The sequence below is a fragment of the Stegodyphus dumicola genome, chromosome 11 (assembly GCF_044657685.1).
Source record: "Stegodyphus dumicola isolate Sdum_Otavi_A_Nest chromosome 11, ASM4465768v1".
Lineage (NCBI taxonomy): Eukaryota > Metazoa > Arthropoda > Arachnida > Araneae > Eresidae > Stegodyphus > Stegodyphus dumicola.
In genome coordinates, this window is record NC_140778.1 from 128969220 (window position 1) to 128992823 (window position 23604).

At 32.0% G+C, this 23604-nt stretch overlaps 1 protein-coding gene across 4 annotated transcripts in view; it reads left to right on the top strand.

The window, feature by feature from the left end:
• The first annotated feature begins 4642 nt into the window (after positions 1-4642).
• Positions 4643-23604, top strand: part of Shmt (serine hydroxymethyl transferase) — a 34914-nt gene continuing 15952 nt past the window's right edge. Inside the window, exons 1-4 of one of the 4 annotated variants that reach the window (XM_085827207.1) lie at positions 4643-4799; positions 11600-11800; positions 14917-15275; positions 21930-22142. In XM_085827207.1, coding sequence (XP_085683333.1) covers positions 4795-4799; positions 11600-11800; positions 14917-15275; positions 21930-22142 — 778 coding nt within the window. In that variant the 5' untranslated portion in view covers positions 4643-4794. Of the gene's footprint in view, positions 4800-4917; positions 5079-11599; positions 11801-14916; positions 15276-21929; positions 22143-23604 lie in introns of those variants that run through there. The other 3 variants (XM_035368244.2, XM_035368246.1, XM_035368245.1) reach the window with 3 other exon arrangements.

The following is a 23604-nucleotide window of genomic DNA, read 5'->3' on the forward strand; positions in this document are numbered from 1 at the left end:
AAAGGTCGGCACAGAGTCAACAGTGTCAGATTTATTGTTGTTTCTAAAGAGAGAAGTCCTTTCACCATTTCTAAAACGTGTAATTTCTATCTCTTACCTAAGTATAATTAATATCTTTAATCTAGGCAGAGTGATATAAATTTAGTCTTTCGTTATAAAACCAAAGAGACTCATTAGTGACCCAGAGGTTAAGACCACTGAATGTTGGTACTTCTTCCCGGGTTCGAATCTGATCGAACACGCTGACTAAATGGTTGATTTTCGTGGTTGTTTCTATATATAACGTGAATATGAGCTAGTTTCCCTCAGAAAGTCCTTCTCGAAGGTCTTCCTCACCTTAGGTAGACAGCTCTCGTGAGCGTTACCATGCTCTCTTTTACTCTGCAGTCGCTCTCTTTAGAATTGTACAATCATTAGGAATTTTTTAAAGCCGGAGAGATGAAAAATGAGCAACACATTCGCCGGGAATGGAACCATGGACCACTGGAATACCGGCCCAGCATGCAGACTACTACACCACAAAGGCATACTAAGAAGGCAGGAGAAATACCTTATATACTCCCCCTTGTAAAGAGCGACTGGGGTTTTTAGGGGACCCAATCGCCAAATCCTGGTTGTGGAGAATCATCATCCACCACCCTTATAGTTCGGGCCCCGCTTGTACAGTCATTAGGAATTTTTGAAAGCCGGAGAGATGAAAAATGAGCAACGCTTTCACGAGGAATCGAACCACGGACTTCTGGAATACGCGCCCAGCATGCAGACCACTACACCATGAAGACACGCTAAGAAGGCGGGAGAAATAGCGTATAGAACCTCTAGATGACGAAATTAAAATGAACTCTGAACTCTGGGTTATATCTGGATGATTAAGACTTCTGGGTGACTCTAGAACTTCTGGATGAGACGTAGTTGTTTTATTTTCATCCCTCCATAGGCCTGAATAAAAAAATATAAAATAATAAATAAATAAATAAATAAAAATAAAAAAATAGAATATCGCTAAGAACGCTTTTCAGCGAGTAGTGAAATAATTCCTATATAGATCCTGGCTTTGTGAGGTCGTAAAAGAAAATTATATATAAGCCATGAATAATATAAGAAAAAACACCCCATTGTTTCAAAATTTCATCTCCAAACGAGAGAGATAAGGTATCAAGAAATCGATAGGAAACAGAAGAGTTTGGGAAAAGCTATTGATTATTGGTTAAATGCGAAAGTAAAAAATGTAGGTCTTATACTGATTAATCGGTATCTTATTATTTTATATAAACTTTCACTTCTACTTTCGTTGGCTTCCGCTATCGTGCAAATTATAACTTTACTTAAGCTTAGAGTTCTTGAATTCGAGAGAGAACTTTTGGAAGTTATCGCCAGTTGTCACATCTTCTCCATGCAAATGTATTACTTAAATCAGCTTTATATGTGCTAGCTGTTTGGACGTCATAGTCTGAGATCAAGAGCCAAAGCTTGCAGACACGCTTTACTTTGCAATTGAATACTTTAATTTTATACTTATATTTGCATTTCTTTCTGAATTTTCCGAAATCTGTGGAAATAGATTTTTTGCTACTGCTCAGTTTATGTAACAAAAAGAATGAATTGTTTAATTTAAATAGTCGCCTGTGTTTGTTTTCCTGTATTCTACTTAGAAATAAGATGAGAGGATAAGTCGTCTGACTGTCTTTACGATTCTATGAATCAGCATTTAGAGTAATATGAATCCGTTTGTAAGGTATTTCCCCCACCTTCCTAGCGTGCCTTCGTGGTGTAGTGGTTCTGCACGCTGGGCCGGTATTTCAGAGGTCCGTGGTTTGATTCCCGGCGAAGGCGGTTGCTATTGTTCATCTTTTCTGCTTCCAAAAAAAAAAAATCCTAATGTTCGTTGACACGTTCAACGACACAGATGATGCTCTTCAGCAACAATTTCATATATAAGTTATTAGAGAATTTAGAAGGTTGCATTTTCTCTCCTTAAAACATTTGCCACAAATATAAACAGTCTCAGAATAATAATAATTTGAGAACTTATCGTTGATACAGCTCTTCTGAAAGACAAAGAATTGTAAGGACAGACAATCTTCCACAATGTCGTTTTCCAAATCTAGGTCCTTTAATTGAATCACATAGGCGTATCATTGATCAGTTGTTGATGCTTGTTTTGGAATTTTTCTAGCTTGAAGGTACCATATTTAGCAGCACTGATTAGAACCGGTGATGAAAAGAAACAAGACTATTAAAGTATAAATGGGTTTCTTACTCAGACAAGCACAAAGAGGAATTTTTACGAAGAATAAATTTAAACTTGATTACACTCCAATTGCTTCGCCTGTCACTTGATAAATTTCAACAATCCAATGAAGCAAAGAGTACATTTATTAATGTTATATATATATTAAAAATTTGTGGTGATATGTATTTTGCATTAATGGCGAAACATTCTGAGTTCTTACTAGGTGTTAAAATGTTAATTCGTTTTCTGTTTAAAATTTTTCAAAATTAGTCAAAACATGTGTGCAAGTGAGAATGCCGGAAACCTTATCATGCTGTATGCATAAAAAGCCAAATTTATTGAAAAAATAGTATTTAATAACAAATATACATACATAACTTGCTTTTAAAATTTGTATTTGCTTATTTTATTTTAGCTTTCAGACTGATCTAAATTACTTAAATGCATAATATGTATTGAAAACAAATTTTGATCTCCTTTACTTTTTCAAAAGTGTTCCCTGTTTTTATTAGTTCATTCTCCATTGTAAGAAACTACATCAATCTCTTTATATTTTACCCTGCTACGGTAGTATTTTAGTTTTCACTCTAACTTTGCCTTTATATTCTAGTGACATCTAACATGGCCCTAAGTCGAAAGTCGCTACTAATTCATTACTGTCACTGTCTCTAGACGTGGCATAGGTATTCACCCTTGTGGAATATTATAACCATTTTTGTTGGAAGCTGTAAATCAATTAATTTTCGTTACCTTAAAATCTATCTGTGGAGATGTTGTAAACATATAAAAAAGTGCCAACATTACAGTTCTGCTTACGCTATTTCGATTTGTCAGCTACAGGTAGCTGTTTGCAATAAATGATAATTATTTTCCTAATTTCTGTTTCACTTCATTTTTATGATTAAAGTTGTAGAGACATTAGGCATTTTGAAAGCACGAGAGATGAAGAATGAGCAATGTCCTCGCCAGGACTCGAACCACGGGCCTCTCAAATCGCGCCGAGCGTGTTGACCACTACACTACGAAGGCGGGAGAAATACCTTATACACTCTTCCTTTTAAAAGGCGATTGGGGATTAAGAAACCCATTCGCCAAATCCAGATGGTAGAGAATCATCGTCTACCACCATTTTTAGTTCGGGCGCTAGTGTAGAGACATTAGGTATTTTGAAAGCAGGAGAGATGAGCAATGTCCACGCCGGAACTCGAACCACGGGCCTCTCGAATACGCGGCGAGTGCGCTGACCACTACACTACGAAGGCTTGCTAAGAAGGCGGGAGAAATACCTTATAAAGTATTCTTATTACAAGTATTTGATTAGGAAGTAGTCATGAAGTAAGTGTCAAGCTGTTAAATGAGAACTTGATGTGAATTTGATCAACTAAGTTTTTGTACGGATTTTTTTAGTTTCTCCCAGCGAAGGTGTACGCATCACATATATACGTTCTTTTTTCTGATGTGTTGTCGTTTCAAAAAAACTTTAAACGAAATTTTTGTTTGATTTCATACAGTCGATATCTGCTCTTAAGAATTACAAGAAAAAACAGATAGAAGCACTATCATTTTCTCGCCGTAGTAGAACAAGCATCAAGCAGTTTATTGTAACCAAACGTGTAGCTTTTCTTAATTGTCTCCTTTATTTCTTTCTCTTCAAAACTGGTAGTGAATTTAGTTGTAGGCTCTTTCTGTGCACTTTTTGCAATTCCCGAAACTGACGCAAAAGTTTATATTTTGGGACTATTTCCAATGATCACAAGACAAAACTAGAAAAGCAAAGAGCAATCTAACAATTAAATCTATGATGGCATTCAGAAGATCTCTCTGGCCATGCTATGATTTGCATAGCATTGAAAAGAATTTTTGCAGCAGGGAAAAAGTGATAAATTGTTTTCTTCATATCTTGATTTCAAATACATTTCGTAGATGTATCGTATATTTAATTCTAGAAGTTATAACTTTTGTCTTTGAAATCAGAAAAATGTGTTTATCTTTATGCGTAGACCTTCTCCCTCAGTGTAAAACATTTCATGACTTTTTGTACTCGAAAAGATCAGAATTCTTGCGAATATTCAAAGACATTCTTTCTAAGCACTCAGTTGATATGGAATTCAGCATATTAAAAATTTGCATATCTGAAGATTCAGATTTAGTTCCTTGTGACGAGACTGTGAATTTTCTAGAAATATGCCTTCAAATCTCTTACGAATTTGAAGAGATGCTCTTCAATCGTATCTCTTCAAATTCGTAGGAAAAATATTCACAGGATTGCGAAATACAATCTCCCTATAAGGTGTATTTGCACTTTTTTTATACGGAATGTATTACTGGATGGTGAGCTCACCGTGTTTCTGTCATAAAATACTTTTGTTTAAAACGAGCGGCAACACTGAAACTTTGGCGGGAGAAATTGCATCATAGTTTTTGCGCGGTCTTTCTGGAAGCAATGAATCTCTATGTCACCGCGAATACGATGTGAAGTTAAGCTAATCTCTGTCCATAGATATTAATTTAAATATCTGAAAGACGTTTTCAAGTTTTGGCCAATCAGTTTTTTTATCAATATGGAGTAAGCAAAAAATATATTATCTTATCTGGAAAGAATGATAGTGCACTTAACTTTTATCGGAGTTTTACAACATACATTTTATCGGTTATCTATCGCAGTTTCTGACGTTGTTCCTCGTATGATTTCAACTTAAGAGAGATCAGATGAGATTAGGTTTAACTTCTTTTGAGTGGCAAGTGTTTCGAATTAATTGATTTTTGAGACGTTTAGTGATTGCGTTCAAATTCTAAATACTCAATTTTTGCATCATAAAAAGATATTTGAATACCGCATCAGTAGGTAATTTATTATGTCTACAATATATTTGCTTTCATTTCCGCATTGAAGTTGAAAATGTTTTTTCATCAGGAGGCATATGTATACCTTTAAAATTTCTGTACTGCCTTTTTTCGTTATTTTTGAAAAGCCTACATGATCTTCGATTTCTTGTTTATGCCAGATTACCATATTAAGACCAAAATTATACAGTTATTTATGTGAGGACTAATTTATTGTATTTTTTTATTATACATTATTAAAAATTTTTGGTATACATGATATTTTGCATATTTGGTCTAGATGATATATGATGCAATAGATTGTATAGGGGAAAAAAGGGGGATTCAATTCATAGCACATGGAAGATGTTCTCATTTTTCTGACACATTTTACTGGCATTTTGAAATTAATAATTTTAATTATATTTTAATGCTATTTTGAAATTTTTAATAAGGTCTAGCTTAATTAAAAAAAGAAAGAAAGGATTTTTTGATTTCCAGCCCATTGTAATAAGGAACCTAATATTGTCTATTATGCATGTTATATGAAACATTCTGTGTTCCATACATGTATGTATGTATATAGTATATATATGTGTGTGTGTGTGTGTGCATATGAAAATATAAATTGTTCAAAATTTATTTTTGATCAACAGAAGATTAAATGCTAAAAAAAAAAGCTAATAAAATAATGATAACATATAGCTAATAAAATAATGATATACCCATCAAATTATCTGCATACTCATCAAAAAGCTGCAAACACGCATTGGCAATTTTGGAGACCATTGGCAATCTCATTACCAGCTTTGGAGCAAACCCTTTGTTTTGGTATCTATATGTGTTTCAATGATGCATCCAAGGCAACCTGTTTTTTTTAAAATTATTATTCTTTTTTCTTACAAAACTTGCATACTTCTTAGTTTTTTGTGCTGTTATTGTTCCCATGTACATTAATCCAGTGATCTCTATTTACTAAACGAGAGAATCACTGTTGTGTGCCATCTCAGCACAAAAATCCTAAAATGAGGAGAAAAAAGAAAGACTCGATGCTTTAAGTGAGCTACACTATGCTATATGTTTTCAAAAAGCTAAGGGTCATATTTTGCCAAAGATGATTAAAACTGCAAACAGTCCATTGCTATGCTAAAAGGATGAAATTCTGATAGGCAAGACCATAATCTGCAGTCACATTGGTAAAAATGTTTGAAAAAATGGAATGTTGTGTGGAAGCTGCTACACTCATACCTGGGTTTTCACATAAATGCTTGGTAACATTTTTCGTTGTCACATAAATACTTTTTGGTGTCATGGTGTGTTATCACTACTTTTTTGCACCTGCAGGTAATCAGAACATACCAAAAGAATTAATGGTCAAAAAGCTGCATGAGTTTTTCTAAATAGAAAAGACATTATTTTGAAATACAAAGTATGTAATCAAACTTAGTAAAATATAAGAATGTAAATATTTATATTTATATTTGTAAAATATTATATTTGAATGTAAATATTATATTTGTAAAATACCTATTATTTAAAATTTTATTTATTATTAGTTCCTTTCCAACTTATTTTTCTCTTTATTGTCATGCATTCATCTTACTTTTCATTAAAAATTCAGTCCTGAAATGATCCATAACAACTTTAAAAATTAATTTTTTATATTTTATACTTCAGTCTGAAACATATTAAAAAATATTGCATAAGTAATATACCATAAAACATCAGTGACTTCAATTTAAGAACATAGGTTTCCGTTTAAGAAATAAACATGCTAGACTTTATGACACTTCAGATATCACTGCATCTTTTAGTAAAAACATATTAAACTTAAAATTTTGTATGTGCCCTGTATGGAAATATGTCAATGAAAAATATTTTTCCATAGCTGAATTAGCCAGAGGAGGGGGGGGGTAATCCCTATGTGACCCAAATTACTTGAGCTGTCATTTAAGAATCTATACAATAATGCTAGAAGTAACTAGTGAAGTTGCGGGGCTTTTATATAGTCATGACATATTATTGTCATGTCAAATTTTCAAATATGAATTTTTAAAAAATACTTTTTTACATCAGAAAAAATTTAGGGCTGTCGAATTCGACAGTAACACTAATAAGAACATGAATTGCAATATAGGTGATTTATGAGAACAGTAACATATAAGATTGAAGAGACTAAAATGACAAATTTGCATGTTAAATGGAACATGATAAATTCAGTTTTATGTGTGTGTACCTTTATTGATTATATAATTAAAGATGAGCTATTCGCTCACAGATTCATTCAAATAAGTTTTACTGAGTGAGCGAACAGATTCATCAAAGAAGAGTGGTAGTTCTTTTAGAGTTCACCCATTGAGAGCTCTTGTTGGAAGCATGCTAGAAAAATTTGATTTCCATTTTAGAAAAGAAAAAATATTTTTTCTTCCATGTTAAAAATGAATATAATATTTATAATTTCTTAAGTTTGTGAACTTTTTTTTAATTCTAGAATTTTGTTTTTAGTTCTGTGTAAAAAGGAAGTTTTAAGGTATCATAGAACTACAGTTGCAATAATATCACAACCCTTCAAAGAGTTGGCAGTTCGATTGAGTTGTTTCTTTTGATTCCACTGCTCGATCTTTGCACACCATTTTCGATTTACTTGCCACTCTCAATCTTGGCTTACCAGTGGCCAAGTGCTTAAAGTCATTGAACACTTGGTAGTTTGATATGAGATTCGAATCCTGATGAACAGGCCGGCTGCATAGGCATTTTCATGGTTTTCCCCATGTTTAATGCATATACAAGACAACTCATCGTAGGCAGATAGCCCTCAAATGTTTTGCCTGTGATTCAATAGAAATTTGGTTTTACCCACCTTGTAATGGATTGCACTGGATTATAAAAAACTTGAATGCTCTGCTTGTGGAGCATCATTCCATGCCAATTCTGTACATACCTTCAAAGCAACAGGTACAGGTCGAAATGGAGGGGGGACACTTTACCGTTGGTCATACAGGTATAGATCCACTGTAGTAACTGATGTCCATTAGCATAGCAGTCAACATCACCAACCACGATATTGGTTGGATGGTCTCTGCAAAGTATCAGTACTACATTTGAATGGTTACATGTTGGTCAACATATTATCAGTCAGATCTTCATGTTATTAATGAGAGATCAATTGAGCAATTGTACAAGCTTGGGAAGAATTGTACACATTGGTAACATAAGCAATGATGGACATTGCATATGTGGCATGGGCAGTAACATAGTCTCATTGAAAAGGAGCTACAAGTGCACAGTGCTTATGATCCATAAAAGTCAAGAATCGGATGAATGTAATGCTACCACAAACTGTGGTCTTTATGCTAGACCACTATGACATTGTGCAGTATAGAAGTTCAGATGCTGCTTTTCACTGCATTGCTTTGGCAAACAAAGGTCCGGTCATCATGGATCTAGTTACTATATCAAATCTCAAAAAGAAAAGTGAAAATTTGTGTCTATTCAACATTCTGATATCTTTTTTTTTAAATTATTGAAGTCTTTGATAATGCATGCTAATAATCCCTGGCTGCAGCAAATATTGTCAAATGCACCAAATGTTGCTGCTAATTATCATTTGATGTGTTACCATGTGATTATGTTAGGGTTGCTGCAATGTGGTCCATTCCTAACAACTAGCACACCAAAGTGCTGTAAAAGCAGAATGGATTGTTAATTTTTATGTCTGATAATTAAATGGTCAAGATAACCAAATTAAAGCAAATGAAGTCTCCCATATCTGATTCGGTTTATCATATAATATTGCCTAACAGTTCGCATGGTCTTCCAGTGCTTTGAGTTCACTTTATCTTGGGCCACCCTGTATTATGTTTATTATGTAAGAATATAGAATATTATATGTTGTCATTAACAAAATAAGCACACAACTCAATTTTCAAAACTTGCAGAAAATGAACAATTGCTAAAATTTCATGGATTTCAAATTTCATGCTAAAATGGAATGCTTCATCACAACACATTTTCTCATAAAAGTATAAAATAATGATGAAGCAGTAACTAAAGTCAACTTATCATTTATTAACCAAAAGAGAAACCTATAAACATTCAAAACCTCTGGTAATTCACTGTGCTATTCATGAGCAGTCTCCTAATGGGAAACACCTCAATCTCTCTTATGTCTGTTGAATCATTTGTATCATTGATTAATTTTATTCGCTGCCTTGTGCTTAACCATTGTCAGTTTCATTATATTTTATTAGAGATCAAAACTGAATATCCTGACTTGCTTCACTGTATAGCAGTTTGATACATCAGCAATGGGAAAGTTTTATTGAATTTTTTAAAATTCAAACAAGTAATAGAAATGAGAAAAACTGCCCACAATTACTTTATCAAACAGGGAATGTTTATGGAAATTAGTATTTGCATTGTAGGATATCTTGATGAATTAAAAAAAATTACAGGAAAAAAACAGTGCTCATATATGAAACATATTCTATTGTAAAGCCATATCGCTGAAAATTTGAACCACAAATAACATTAAAAATTTTTAAATAATTCTCCATACTATAAAATTTTCAAAGATTAGCAAAATTCCCATTCCCCTAAAATTTTGTGGTGGATATATTTTCTGAGCCTTAACTACATTTACACCAGGGTTTGAGCAAATGCTTCACTGATTTTCATATTTCAAAATCTCTTTGATTGTACAATTGAGGAGCTTCCACCAGACCTTCATTTGAAAGTGACTGATCTGAAAAAAAGATGATGTGCTTATTTATAAGTGTTTAAAAAAAATCGCCTACCTCCTTGAGGCTTTGGCAACCATTCTTCCATGAAATACATGGACAAGACAACAACAACAAAAAAAAAAAAAAAAAAAAAAAAAATCCATCTAACACATTTCTATAAATACCTTTTGGAAGATACATACAGTTTAATTGTATGTATGGGGATTTATATCTGTATTTGGGAGTACTTACTGATTATATCTGTATTTGGAAGTACATTTTCCAAAAAGAAGTATGTAAAATTGCAATATAGATCATTATTAATGGGCATTTGCAAGCAGCTTTAATGACAGGAGGTTCTAACTTCAAACTTCAGATTCAAGCACTTATTCTCAACAAATGATATTTTTTGCCTTAATTTTAAAATATACGCTTGTGGAATTTGCCAGCAATGGGAAAAACTGCAGTAAAATTTTTGCAGGAACAGAGAATTTTGTTGCAAAATGCCTAAAGGGAACAACGAGGAGGTGCATTTGGTAGATGGCTGGTGTTGTCGAGATCAGCACTATGTCGGGTCTCTGCCGTTCTCTGTTACTTTTTAAATGAAAATAGATCGCTATGAACTTGGGGAGAAGAAGCGCATAGGAAAATGACATTAAGATTTGGTGGAAAATGTGTTTTGTTTTTTAACATATCACATGATACTTAATACATACACACATAACACATAATACTTGAAGGTGATTGCATTGATATGCAAGTGCCAAATAATCTTTATTTTTGCCCTTAATAAGCATTTCATTAGGCTTAATTGCTTATGTGGAAATATTAGCAGAACCTAAATATTATTGGACTTTTTTTGGTTTGCATGGATATTTTGCAAGTCAGTTTCTTAGCTAATTTGTCTCATTTTGCCTTTAGATGTTGGGTGATCACCTCGTGTTTAAAGCTCACATTCTTTAGTCTAAAAGATTTGAAACTCTTGGGTGAGAAAGCTGTGATTGAATGAGGGTTTAATTGTTCAAAATATGAATGCCCAGGTTGTAAGAAAAACATGCGTCTTGTTGAATGTATAGATGAGATGGCTACAAGTGGGTTTGTGTGAGAAACCTGCAAGTTCTTATGATGTGAAAAGTTTTGTAAGGAAATGGTATATGGTTTGAAAATACTGTGAATGTGATTGAGGTTGAAGCTTTTATACATTTATTAGTATGCAAAGTTGAAACAAATCTGGTAAAGAATGAGGTGAATGTAAGTATGCATAAGATAGTAACTGATTAAAAATTTTTGTGAAGATGTTTGTGTATGTGAAAAAGAGTAAAATTATTGGTGGTGCTGCTGTGATATGGACATTGATGATGTTATACATATTTAGTTATGTTAATTAAATTTTTGTATTGCTTTAAAATTGAATGTTTTGCCAGGAGAAAGCGATTTAAATTATGAAATTTTCTTTCATACCTTTTTTTCCTTTTTAGGGCTTATTTTGATGTTAATGAGCATTTTTTAATCTCTAAAAAAAGTAGGATAAGTACCAAATTATACTAATCAGAACTTTCTTTTTAAATGGACTGCATTAAAATTAAATTTACTATAAAGTGTCATATGAACTGAAATTCTCACTCTGGAAACCCACTTTATTTGAAAATTATAGGTTTGCTGTCACTTATTCAACAGATGTTTGTTGCTACAATCTTTTTGAGATATTATGTGTAAATGCCGAGATATGTATAATGTCTAATTATTATCTTTAACAATTAAGGTATTTTGAATAATCATTAGCTGTTGCTTTTTAAAGGTAACTAATTTAAAGTCTTTGCAGTTTTCCTCCTGAAATGGAGTTCTTAAATTCAACTTTAGACCAGAGTGATCCAGAGCTGTATAAAATAATCAAGAATGAGAAATCTCGACAGATATGTGGACTAGAAATGATTGCATCAGAAAACTTTACCAGTCGGAGTGTGCTTCAGGCTCTAAGTACGTGTTTACACAACAAGTACTCTGAGGGATATCCAGGACGAAGGTATGCATAAAATTAAAATGCTAAACTTGCTTCTTGATCATTCTTTACAATGATTTTCTTAAATTGTGATCTGTGGACTCTAAGCATTAAAAGTCAGACATCAATGAAAGATTTTTTAGCTTAAATTTGATTTGCTATTTAATTTCTTTATAAAAAAATAATAAAAGTATAATGCCAGCTTTTAGTGCATATTATGTGAAAATAATTTTTGAACTTGTAAAGTTTAAAAGTTGTTGCAATCTGAAATACTTGAAAATTAAATCTCTGAATAGCTAGGCTTTTGGAATTCACTTGTGATGAGCTGTATTTGTTCAACATATATTAACTATTACTTACTTTAATCTTTGTTTTGTAATCTTCAGCTCAATATTATAATATTCAGAAATCACTAAAAACTAAGACATTCATTCTGGAATCCCTATACTTCTCTGCACTGCTGTTTTCCAAATGTTATTTCTCATTGTTTTAGCAAACAAAGGTTTAGCCATCATATATCTGAAGATTGTACTAAAATTCATCAGAAAAAGTAATGTTCCCAATTGATATTCTAGTACAGTCAAAAGTCTTTAATCCAGACTCGTCGGGACTTCGGCAATTCCGGATTATAGATCATCAGTTTAAATCTGGTAAGATGGCATGCAGAAATTATAAAATTAAAAATATGAAACTGTAATTTATGAAATAAAGAGTAATTATGATCTAATGGGTATCAAAATTTACAAAAAAAAAAGGCTTAATATTTATTTGTTTACTTTATTAAACATTTCTTTCAATGCGCACATGTGTAAAGCATACATTACGCATAGTCGAAATTAGAAAATTGCAACCAGAAAATTATTTGATGTGTATTCGTGATATTTATAATGAGGAGGAATTTGATTTAAATCATATCAAACACGGAGTACATCTACCGATAGATGAAATACTACATTTAGTAAGGAATTATAAGGCGGATAAAATAAAAACATCTACCCTGAAGATAAGGGTAGTGCTGACAGATCACCTTCCAGTTCATTGCGTCGTGATGCCCCCTTCCTGCAGAGCAGCGGGAAATTGATAAACAGATTTCGGAATGGTTAGATAAAGAAAGGATATCCATGTTTTGCAGCAATTCTACTTTTTGTTTGATGGACATCGAAACATGCTTTCGCTTTGTAGATCCTTTGGCAGCTCCAGAATCGGAAATTTTTTTTGATATAATCGAAAGTTCAAGCTTACTTTATAAAATTGCTCTAACAGTCTGCAAAAAATAATAAGCTGGATCCAATTAGAAGATTAAGGAACAACGCAATCTGCAACATTAACTGAAATAGATAATTAGATAATTTTAGCTTAGCTTATACCGTCCGTTATACATTAAACACGCATGCGTAAAGGTATTATGCGCAGAAAGTTCGTAGCTTTGAGGTCCGGATTATAGATCATTCTGGATTATGGACGTCCGGATTAAAGACTTTTGACTGTATTTACCCTTTTTGCATCATTGAAATATTTGCTTATAAAAATTGAGCTATGAGCCTTTGCTACAGCAATTATTGGCACATTACTTCATGTATCATTGACCTGCACTGTAATAACACTGTGTAGAGTATGATACATTCCATGTGTATCAGATCTTCATGTACTAATGTATCTCTATATCAGGGATTCTCAACCAGGCTGTAAAAGTGCTCAACATGCATGATATATCTATGCTGTCTTAAATTTTTCAGTTAAGTTTTGAATCCTTTCTTTGTCTCCACAATTTTCCAGAAGATTAAATTTTTTCAATCTTTCATCTAATAGATGACTCTGTTGCCCTTGATCTTCTTGTACATCTGTATCTAGTTTTTTTTATGAGATTCAAATTTCAAGATGTGTTAATCTTTTTCAGGATGGTTTTTAAGTTTTATATCACACGATTACTGAGTAAATCAGCCTTTTTGTTCATTTCAGTTTGACTAAGATGCCTTTGCTTGGCTATGATCTGGATCTCTTACTGTAATTGGTATAGGCATCTTGATATTATGTTTTTCTTACCAAAAGAAACTTTCCTCCAGGCTTCCTTATATTCTTGTTAATGAAGAGTTTGCAGAATATCAACTGTTAATGTAAAAAATACCTTAACATGTTTGTTGTTCTGTTTATTATCTTTGTTTATGTGTAAATGCATTATCTTACGAGGGCTATCCAGAAAGTAGATTACGTTTTGGAATAAAAAAATAAACAAAGTATAGGAAACAAATTTTATTATATACAGATGAAAGCCACACTCAAATACTACTTTTCTACATAGTCACCATACAAATTAAGGCATTTATCATAGCGATGTACGAGCTTGGAAATTCCTTCGTCGAAAAATTCGGCCGCCTGCGCCTTCAACCACTTCGTTACCTCTTCTTGCCTTCCATCTTGCACAAAACTTGTGGTAACCAAGCTTTTCGCTGATGATTTCGTGCAACAAACTTCGCGAAATTTGTGGAAAACTCAAAGAAAGTTCCGTTATTGTGAAATTTCGATTTTCACGGACTTTAGCATCGACTTTTTCGAGAAGTTCGGCGGTCACTATGCTGGGTCTCCCACTTCGATCTTCGTCGTGAACATTGGTTCGGCCATTTTGAAATCTTATGACCCACTGACGCACTCCACCTTCAGTGATAATGTTGTCCCCATACACTTCATGAAGCTCCCGATAGATTTCTATCGGTTTACAGTTTTTTGCAGTCAGAAACCTTATTACTGAGCGCACCTCGCAGCTCGCGGGATTTTCAATTAACGCAGACATTTCAAACCATCACAGTATCTGAACGGAGCACAGCATGAACCTCTCACTAGCACGGCTAGATGCAGACTGAGCTGCGCAACGCTCTGACCCCAAGATGGCCGCGCTAGCCCCGCCCCTAGCGGACACAGACGGAAACGTAATCTACTTCCTGGATGGCCCTCGTATATTCATATGCTGCCAAAACAGAAAGTCAAGTAAATTTAGTTATGCATTTAATTTGTGAAGAAATTGATTATATTCCTAGTCAATTACTTCTGTTATTTATATAAATGTATATCTTTCTCTGAAATTCTTTTGATTACACAGCTTTGAAGCAGTTTGTGTATGATTATTATACTTTATTTTCTTATAGGTATTATGGTGGCAATGAATTTATTGATGAAGTAGAGCTTCTTTGCCAGCAGAGGGCATTAGAAGCTTATGATTTAAGTTCTGACAAATGGGGAGTTAATGTACAGCCATATTCAGGATCTCCTGCAAACTTTGCAGTCTATACTGCAGTAGTGGAACCACATGGCCGAATTATGGGGCTGGATCTTCCTGATGGTGGACATTTGACACATGGCTATTTCACTGAGAAGAAAAAAATCTCTGCAACTTCAATATTCTTTGAATCCATGCCTTACAAGATAGACCCAGCAACTGGCTTGATAAATTATGATCAGTTACAAGTATTAGCCAAACTTTTTAAGCCAAAGTTAATAATTGCAGGTAAGTCCTTTTAACAGGTCACTTAACACATATTATATATACTGAAATACATGTAGTATTGCATAACATATATGTGTTATAACTATATTATTTACAAATATTAAAGTTAAGTGCCTTGACTGTCAGTTTGCAGACTGTCTGTATTTCTTCATGATATTACTGAAATATCCAAGTGCAGAGTGTTACAAATTAAGAAGAGCACCATACTACCAGAAGCAAGAAAAACTAAGACCTAATTTATATCATGAGAATTTAAGCTACAAAGCAGGTGATAATTGAAACTACTAGAATAATACTAAAACACAAATGATCGTTACATATTTAGAATTTATACTATCGTTGCCAGTTTTGCAAAGACAATCTTTAACTTTTTATTTTAAAAATAAACAGTGTAATAATATCCATTAAACAGTGTAATAATTAACAGTGTAAATAAACAGTGTAATAATTAACAGTGTAATTATTCTTGTTGTTAGTGATAAAATAAACAGTGTAATAATTAACAGTGTAATTATTCTTGTTGTTAGTGAGGACCACACATCTCACATGATGTTGAAATGTCTCGGCATTTTAAAGTAAACAATTTTTAAGCAGCATGACAAACATATGCAATAATATTATTAGACTTAATAAACAATCATAATAAACTAAAGATTACATAAAAATATAGTTTCTCATTGGACAGACAATATATTAATTTTTGAAATACATTTTTTAAAGGTGCCAGTTGGCATTTTTACAATCAGGACCAGATATTACATCTTCTATTTGACAGAGAGGCCATTTGCATGGAGGTAAATTATCTTCCTTCAACAGTGCAAAAGTGCCAAGAGAAATGTTATGTTTAGAAAATTGCCATTTAGCCCTTGGTTGTAGATAAGACTCTTGTTATAAGATTGTCTGAAGACTTTTGACTCTGAAGCTATTGGTTGTAGATAAGATGGTCTTGAAGACTTTGAGTCAAGTCTGAAGCTCCTGACAGGACATGGTATTTGTAGAGGTCGGTTAAAATTACAGATGAGGCTAGAGTAAAGTCTCACATTAGTAGAGATCAAAATCCTGTTTCACTCAAACGTCTAAAATCCCTGTATATATGTACTTTTGTTGGAATATATTTCTTTTCCCTATGCCAAGTAGAATGCTACAGTGCTAACAATAACCTACTTAAGTAAAGTGGAAACTTCTCTCTTAGGATCTTCATGCGTTTTCATCTCTGCGTGCCATTTTCGTTTAGGACAGGATTGCAAATTCGGGCATCAATTGCTAAACATTGATGCTAAACAAAAGAGAAGGAACGTGCATTCAAATAATAATAGAACTACTTTCAGTCACTTCAAAACAATTATTGAGATGTCATTTAACAACACCCAAAAGCATGAGCCATGCAATAATGTGATGGGGGAAATCACCATGTAGAAAATAATTCAGGCTTTCGGGTAACCTGCCGATGTCTGAATGGTCAGGCGTTTTGGGCGACTTTCATGCAAAAGAGTTGATGAAATATCCATTGGGCTAAGAATGAAGCACATACTGTTCCATAGGTAACCATTTCAAGAGTGTAAGTATTTACTGGATAGTGAATACCTTTCTTCCACAGAATTGGCTGAAGATCAACTTCGTACTTATCAGTTTGAGTGTGTTCAAAAATTTTTTCAATGGCCCCACTAAAGTCGCAAAGATGTTTTCTAAACCTTAACAAGATTTTTAAAAAAATTATTTTTGATGCCTTCCTTCAGAAGAATGTCATTAAGGGACTGATCACTAGTAGTTTTTGTACAAGCAGTGAGGACCACACTCAGTTGGGTAGTGTTCTTGTCTGGTCTATAGACCCTGTGATGAGGCAGACAGTAAACTACCTCTGAACTAGCTCTCCTTGCAGCATCAGTGTTTAATTTTCATTCGTATGACAAAGCAACCATTGAGTTTTTGATGGCGAGTCCATTTAAAATGTTCCTCACAATATCTCAGCTGTTCACTTTGGGATGGACTGTAACTTTCTACATTTTCTATCTCCCAAAAGAATTTGGTATTTTGGTTTAATGTTTACATATTCACAGATAAAAAAAAACAATGATAAATAACTGAATTATTTTCTACTTAACTAGAAGCTTCAGTTGAGCCTGATGCCACATAACCAAATTCAGTTCCTTGAGAAAACAATTTGTTGTCTTCAATGTGAACCTTTCTAATTTTAATAAATTCAAAAAATTACTTGGCCCCAAGCAATAAATTTATTTTCTTGGGTTTGTCAAATTTAGGGTGTGCTAAAACAATTTTAGTAGTTTTTATTTCTGAAATATTAAGTAATTTAGATGGACTAATATCAGTTACTTTCGGTATGACCAAAAAGTCTAAATTCCATTTATAGTTGCCCTTTAAATCTGATAATTCACCTTTTAATTTTGATTTAATATTTAGAATAGAATTATTAATTCCTGAAATAAGATTATTTAATCCCAATAAATTAGCACGTTCAGCACTTATAAAATTACAGTGCGAGGCTGAGTCAAAGTGTAGCAAACACAATATGTTTACATTGAAATAAATTTTCATTATAAATGATAGCAGTACACAATAAAACTTTTCTTTTTAACAGCTCATATTAACAATTGAGCGGGAGACAATACCTTGATGTCTGCTTGTACCATTTTAGTTTTCAATTCAGTCAAAGATGATGGGGAGTCTTTACTCAATTCTCTGTGTAATAAAGTACGATGTGTAGGTTTACAAATCGAATAAATGATCTTTGATCTACATTCAGATACTTGATGAGATGGGAATAAGCATTTTAAGCACAGGATGTGTTTCTTGATAATGCTAAATTTCTCAGTATGATTCATATTCTTGAGTGTTGAGAATTCTTGTTGTTATTCTTGAGTGTTGAGAATTTAGATATGAAGTGTGCTCTTTTGCACATAGTATGTGATAATTTTGAAAGGTTATTCGAACAAACTACAAGACATTTTGATCATCTGATGAATTTTCCGAAGTTGCAAATTTGTTTATACTCTTATCTTTTGTGTTGAACTTTTTAACATCTGACTTTGTTTTTCAATGAACTGTAAAATTGCATCAAATTCTGTAATGTTATTTGATGTGAAAGTCATTTCAAATAGTTTTCTAGACTCTTGATCAAGTTGCTGAATAATAGCTTTTGTTAATATGTCTGAAAGTTTATCTCTAACAAAATCTAATAATTTCAGTGTCCATATATCCTTTTCTACATGATCTAACATTTCTCGAAGTATTTTATCCAACTCTTGACTAATTTTGGGATAGGTCATAATGTTCTGAATATGTGTAACTACGATTATTCTTTTGTTCTCATAAAGAACTTCTAATGCTTTAAATAATAATTCATACATATTGTCTGAGGTTTGAATTAATTTTGCTTGGCCTCAGAGTGCAGCCTATAAACAAAAATATTTTTAAGAGTCTGCTAAATGAGAATTTTTAGATATTAGATTATTAAATGTAGTTCTGAAGTTACTCCACTCCTTATGCAAATCAGAGAATCGAAGTAGGGAATTTCGGAAACAAAGAAATAATAAATTTTTAATTCATTTTTTGAATTCCTGTTTGAAAATTGAGTATTGAGGTTTAAAGACTTACCTCATTTGTCTCATGATATACTTCTACTTCAATTAAATAAACATCAATTTATTATATTTCCTCATCTTCATCTTTTTCTTAATATTTGTTACACAGTTCATTAAAATCTTGTAAAGTTTTTAAAGAATCCAGTTTCTGTTGCAGTTATATTATCATTACAAACTCTTCAGCAGCATCTGTGAAACAGCTAGTGTGAATCCTTGTGTTGTAGCTTTTATAAAATTTTCTACATGAGTAAGTTTAATTTTTAAGCAGCTTTCTGCCTGTTCAAAATAATAAGAACTATTCTTCTGTGTCTCAAGGAAAGACAAAATGTTACAAATTAAAATAAACACAATGTGACTAGAAGCAATAAAACCTAAGAACTAATTTATTTCATAAGAATTCAGGCTATAATCGAAACTACTAGAATAATAATAAAACAAAAGTGATTGTACATCTTAAGAATTTATACTATTGTTACCAATTTTGATAAGATCATCTTTTACTTTTTATTTTAAAAATAAACTGTGTAACAATATCCAAAATCCTGAATTAAGGGAAGTAGTTTTCTGAGACTTACCATGATATGTGTATATCCAAATAATGCAATGTCATATGCAATATATTTTAAAACTATATACAAAAGATTGGGCTATTTTATGAGTAATGTATTTTTTTATAGTCAGCTTAAAAAAAAGAATTCAATTTTAACACATTTTCCACTACTATTTGCAGCTTGTCCCTACCTTGAATTTTATTTCTACAACTGTTGTAATAGAAGTTCTTGTATCTTTGTCTAAAGAAACAAAAATTAAAAAATAAATACTGTAGTATAATAATATTCAAGACAAAGTACTTATTTATGTGTTTAGCTTTCATTAAGTTGATGAGTCACACAAAACACAGTTCTAGGAGTCTACAATGCCAACTGAAAAAAAAGGGGAGGAATAATCATGTTGAGTTAGAAATTTAAATTATATAACTTCTAAGAGCATCATTGAAGCTATTACATTAAGTACCTAACAACTTTTATCCGTAGACAGTACCATACTTTGTCATAAAACCCCACCTGAATTTCATATTTATTATTATGTTTGTATCAATTTACTCCTATCATTTATTATTATTATATTTTTTTTTCATTAATGCATTTTTAAATACATATTTAGTATTTAGTTTTGACAAAGCTTTTGTCTGTGGCAGTATTTCATTACAGAAAAATAAGTACTTCTTTGTTATAGCAGCCTTCAATCATATTTGGCAATTTTAGATTTGTACTGAGATCTCAGCTATAATTTCGCTAAGGTCGTGAAGTGCAAATATAAAAATAAACAACACATTGTATAATAACAGTAATACTCGCATGTTGTTTCCTAAGAATATTTTTAAGAACCCTTATCCTTTTTATTATTTTATTGCATATAATTATTCTAGTCAACTGCAGCATTTTAACACATAATAAGCTGTTACATTATTTCATGGATGTCAACTCCTCTGTCCAAGAATACATAAATCTAATAGCTGTGGTAAACAATATTCTGATACACTGAACCAATTTCTAACATGGAGGCCCTTCTTCTTTTTGCAGTTTTTTACATTGCACCTCCAAATGGTTTCATCATTAACGTCAAGTTTCATATTGTGGCAATTTTCGCACACTCATTTGTCAGGTAAAAGATCTCTTTCTTGGGGAGGGGGAATTAATGTTGCATCCACCTCATTATTTGGTAAGTTCAAGATTGTTAACGTCATATTCACACACACATAAAAAAGCAATGAATATGTTTTATAATAATGTGAATTCAAAAACCTCATCAAAATGAATAATTATAAGAAACATGTTGCAAGAGCAAAAATGCAACACACAGGGCTATTATATAATTACATGGCGAGGTATAAGAACATGCGCCTGATGCTAATATATGATCACGTGGCAAGGTATAAGAACACGTAGCCAGATTTTGTCAAGATATCTCAGTTGATTGGTGGTTCAATCTCGGGCTGCTATAACAAAAGAAGTACCAAAAAATGTTTAGAAAATTAAGTTGGATGTGCAGTCTAAAAATAAAAAAACATTATCATAAAAAGTAAGAATTTGGAATAACTGTGAATTCAAATAATTGATCTGCTCAATTACTTTAAGGGGTATCAGAAACCCCTATACCGACAATGTTAAATTGGCCATTTTTGATCTACCTTTTCTCAAAATCTGCTATAGATACAAGCTTGAAATTTTTTCTGTAATTAAAGTATACCTATCTGATTATACTGAAATGAGCTTTTGAAACATTTTGAATTTTAGAGTAAATTACAGGATATTTTGTTAGGCATAGTAAAATTTAGCACTTATATCACACAAATAAATTTAAATTTTTTTTTTCAAAGTTTATTACAAAAAGATCATTTCAGTAAATATTAGGGAACCTAATAAATAAGTCATAAAAATTTCAGACACCTGTGAGCAGTAGTTCCTGAGAAAAGGTACATTGAGTATAAAAAAAATCATGTTTGGAGAAAAACGCGTTTTTATGTAAAAATCCTCATTGATCAAAGCAGTAGATGACAAATTAAAACTAGATTTTTTTACAGTTCTAATTTTCATAGAGATTAAAGAATGGTATTTTTAGAAAGATAAAAGTGTAGAGAATTTGAAAATGCAAAAATCCGAAATCACAGTTTTTTGAAGATTTTGGGGTTCCAACTCCCCTTAACATACTGAGAGTGGGGGAAAAAAAAAAAAAACTTAACTGATTTCTTTCTTTTTTCTTTTTCTTTTCTTTCTTTTCTCTCTCTTTTTTTTTTTTTTTTTTTTTTTTTTTTTTAAGATACATTTAAAACCATATTGGATTTAATGCATATTGTGTCAGAAAGTTGGAATTTTCACTATTATGTGTATGCCTAATTGGATTTGCTTGGTTAATTAACTGTGGGAGTGTAAAGTGTACTAAAAACAGTTTCTGAAGAACTGCAATTCTGTTACTAATATTTTTGCATTTAATTATATGTTAATCATACTTTATTCCTAACATGATCTCTATGCAAACAATTTCTTCATTGCAGGTGTCAGTTGCTATCCTAGAAATCTAGATTACAAACGTTTCAGAGAAATTGCTGATGAAAACAGTGCTTACCTTATGGCAGACATGGCTCACATTAGTGGTCTTGTGGCTGCTAAAGTTATCCCTAGTCCATTTGAATATTGTGACATTGTTACAACAACAACACATAAAACTCTGCGTGGGCCTAGAGCTGGCATGATTTTTTACAGAAAAGGTAAGCATTTAGTGTGAATGTGTAAATCTTAAGAAGTGTAACTCTTCATGAGAAAAACCTCACCTAAAAAATCAGTTCTGTGATTTTGTAATGCAAGGTGCTTTTATGATCTAAATCTAATTCAGATTATTTATTTTTCATTTTTAATTTTAAAATAGTATATTTTAATCATGTTTTCACTCAGTTCAATTTTATTCATTATTTTGCTTGTATATTATGTGTATTTTTTGTTGTATCAATCAGATAGTTACACATATAGTCTGTTGCAACAGATTCAACAAGAAACCATATAAAAATGTCTTGATCTTCAGTTTATAATTTATACCAAACTCTTTAGAAAAGTAGGCTTATTTATGGAAGTATTTGCAATGTAGCAATTTTAGGAACATGAAGTCATCTGTTCTTCTAGAAACAAATTATTAAATTAGTAAGAAATCTGACTCGCATGCAATTAAAATAACAAAATAATATGTAATGAAAGTTTTGTAATGAATAATATGCTATAAATTATAATGCTACTAAGGATTTTAAATATTTGCATTCGACGTAATTTTTTTTCGTATAATTTGTAATTTTGAAAGCATCAGATGGTTCACTTTATTAAACTTTCAGTTTAATTTTCTTACATAGCTATTACAATTTTAAAATCATTTTGACTGACAGTGGCATAAATAACAACCTACATAGCTGAAAATTTACACCTGAAAACTCATAAATAAAGTGCAATTAGTGTGCTGTTTGTTTTCCGAGATGTGTTTGACCTTAAATGAATGTATTTGAGATTATTTGGCATATATAATTTAGATACCAAAATTAGCAAACAAATAGAACAGATTTGCATGTTATTGTGTTAAGAATTTAATAAAATTGAAGCTTTTGAAGATAATTTATTATCATCAAAAGCCCAAATCCTATTTTGTTTATATATAATAAAAATTTCATTGAATACAGTTTGAAAGTTTATTACGATTTTTTAGTATGACTTTATCAGAATATTTTCTTTATCACACTTAAGTTACACAAGCTGAAAATCTACTTATATCAAAACTCCTGTCAATGTATATAGTTTCCTTCCTTCCACTGGATCTTCATACATGATTACATTAAGCAGCATTAACTATATGTGTTAAATATGTATAATCAGGGTCATTGGTGAGCTATCGATATATGGAGTTCATGGAGGCTCACGTAAGTCCTTTCTTAAATTTGCCTTTAACCCCTTGCTAGCCTCTTGTTCTAATTTACCTGTTTATTAGTTCCAAGAAAAACAAATATTGCATATCATAATAATACATTAACAAACATTAAATGTCGTAATAATGCAGGTAATAAAAAAATGGGGGGGGGGATTTCACTGAGATGGCTTTAGCAAATAAAACTGCATATTGAAATTAATGACAGCATAAAGTAAGCTAAAGTTAGTACAGAGACTATCGCTATTAGTCAACATACTGTGCAAGTC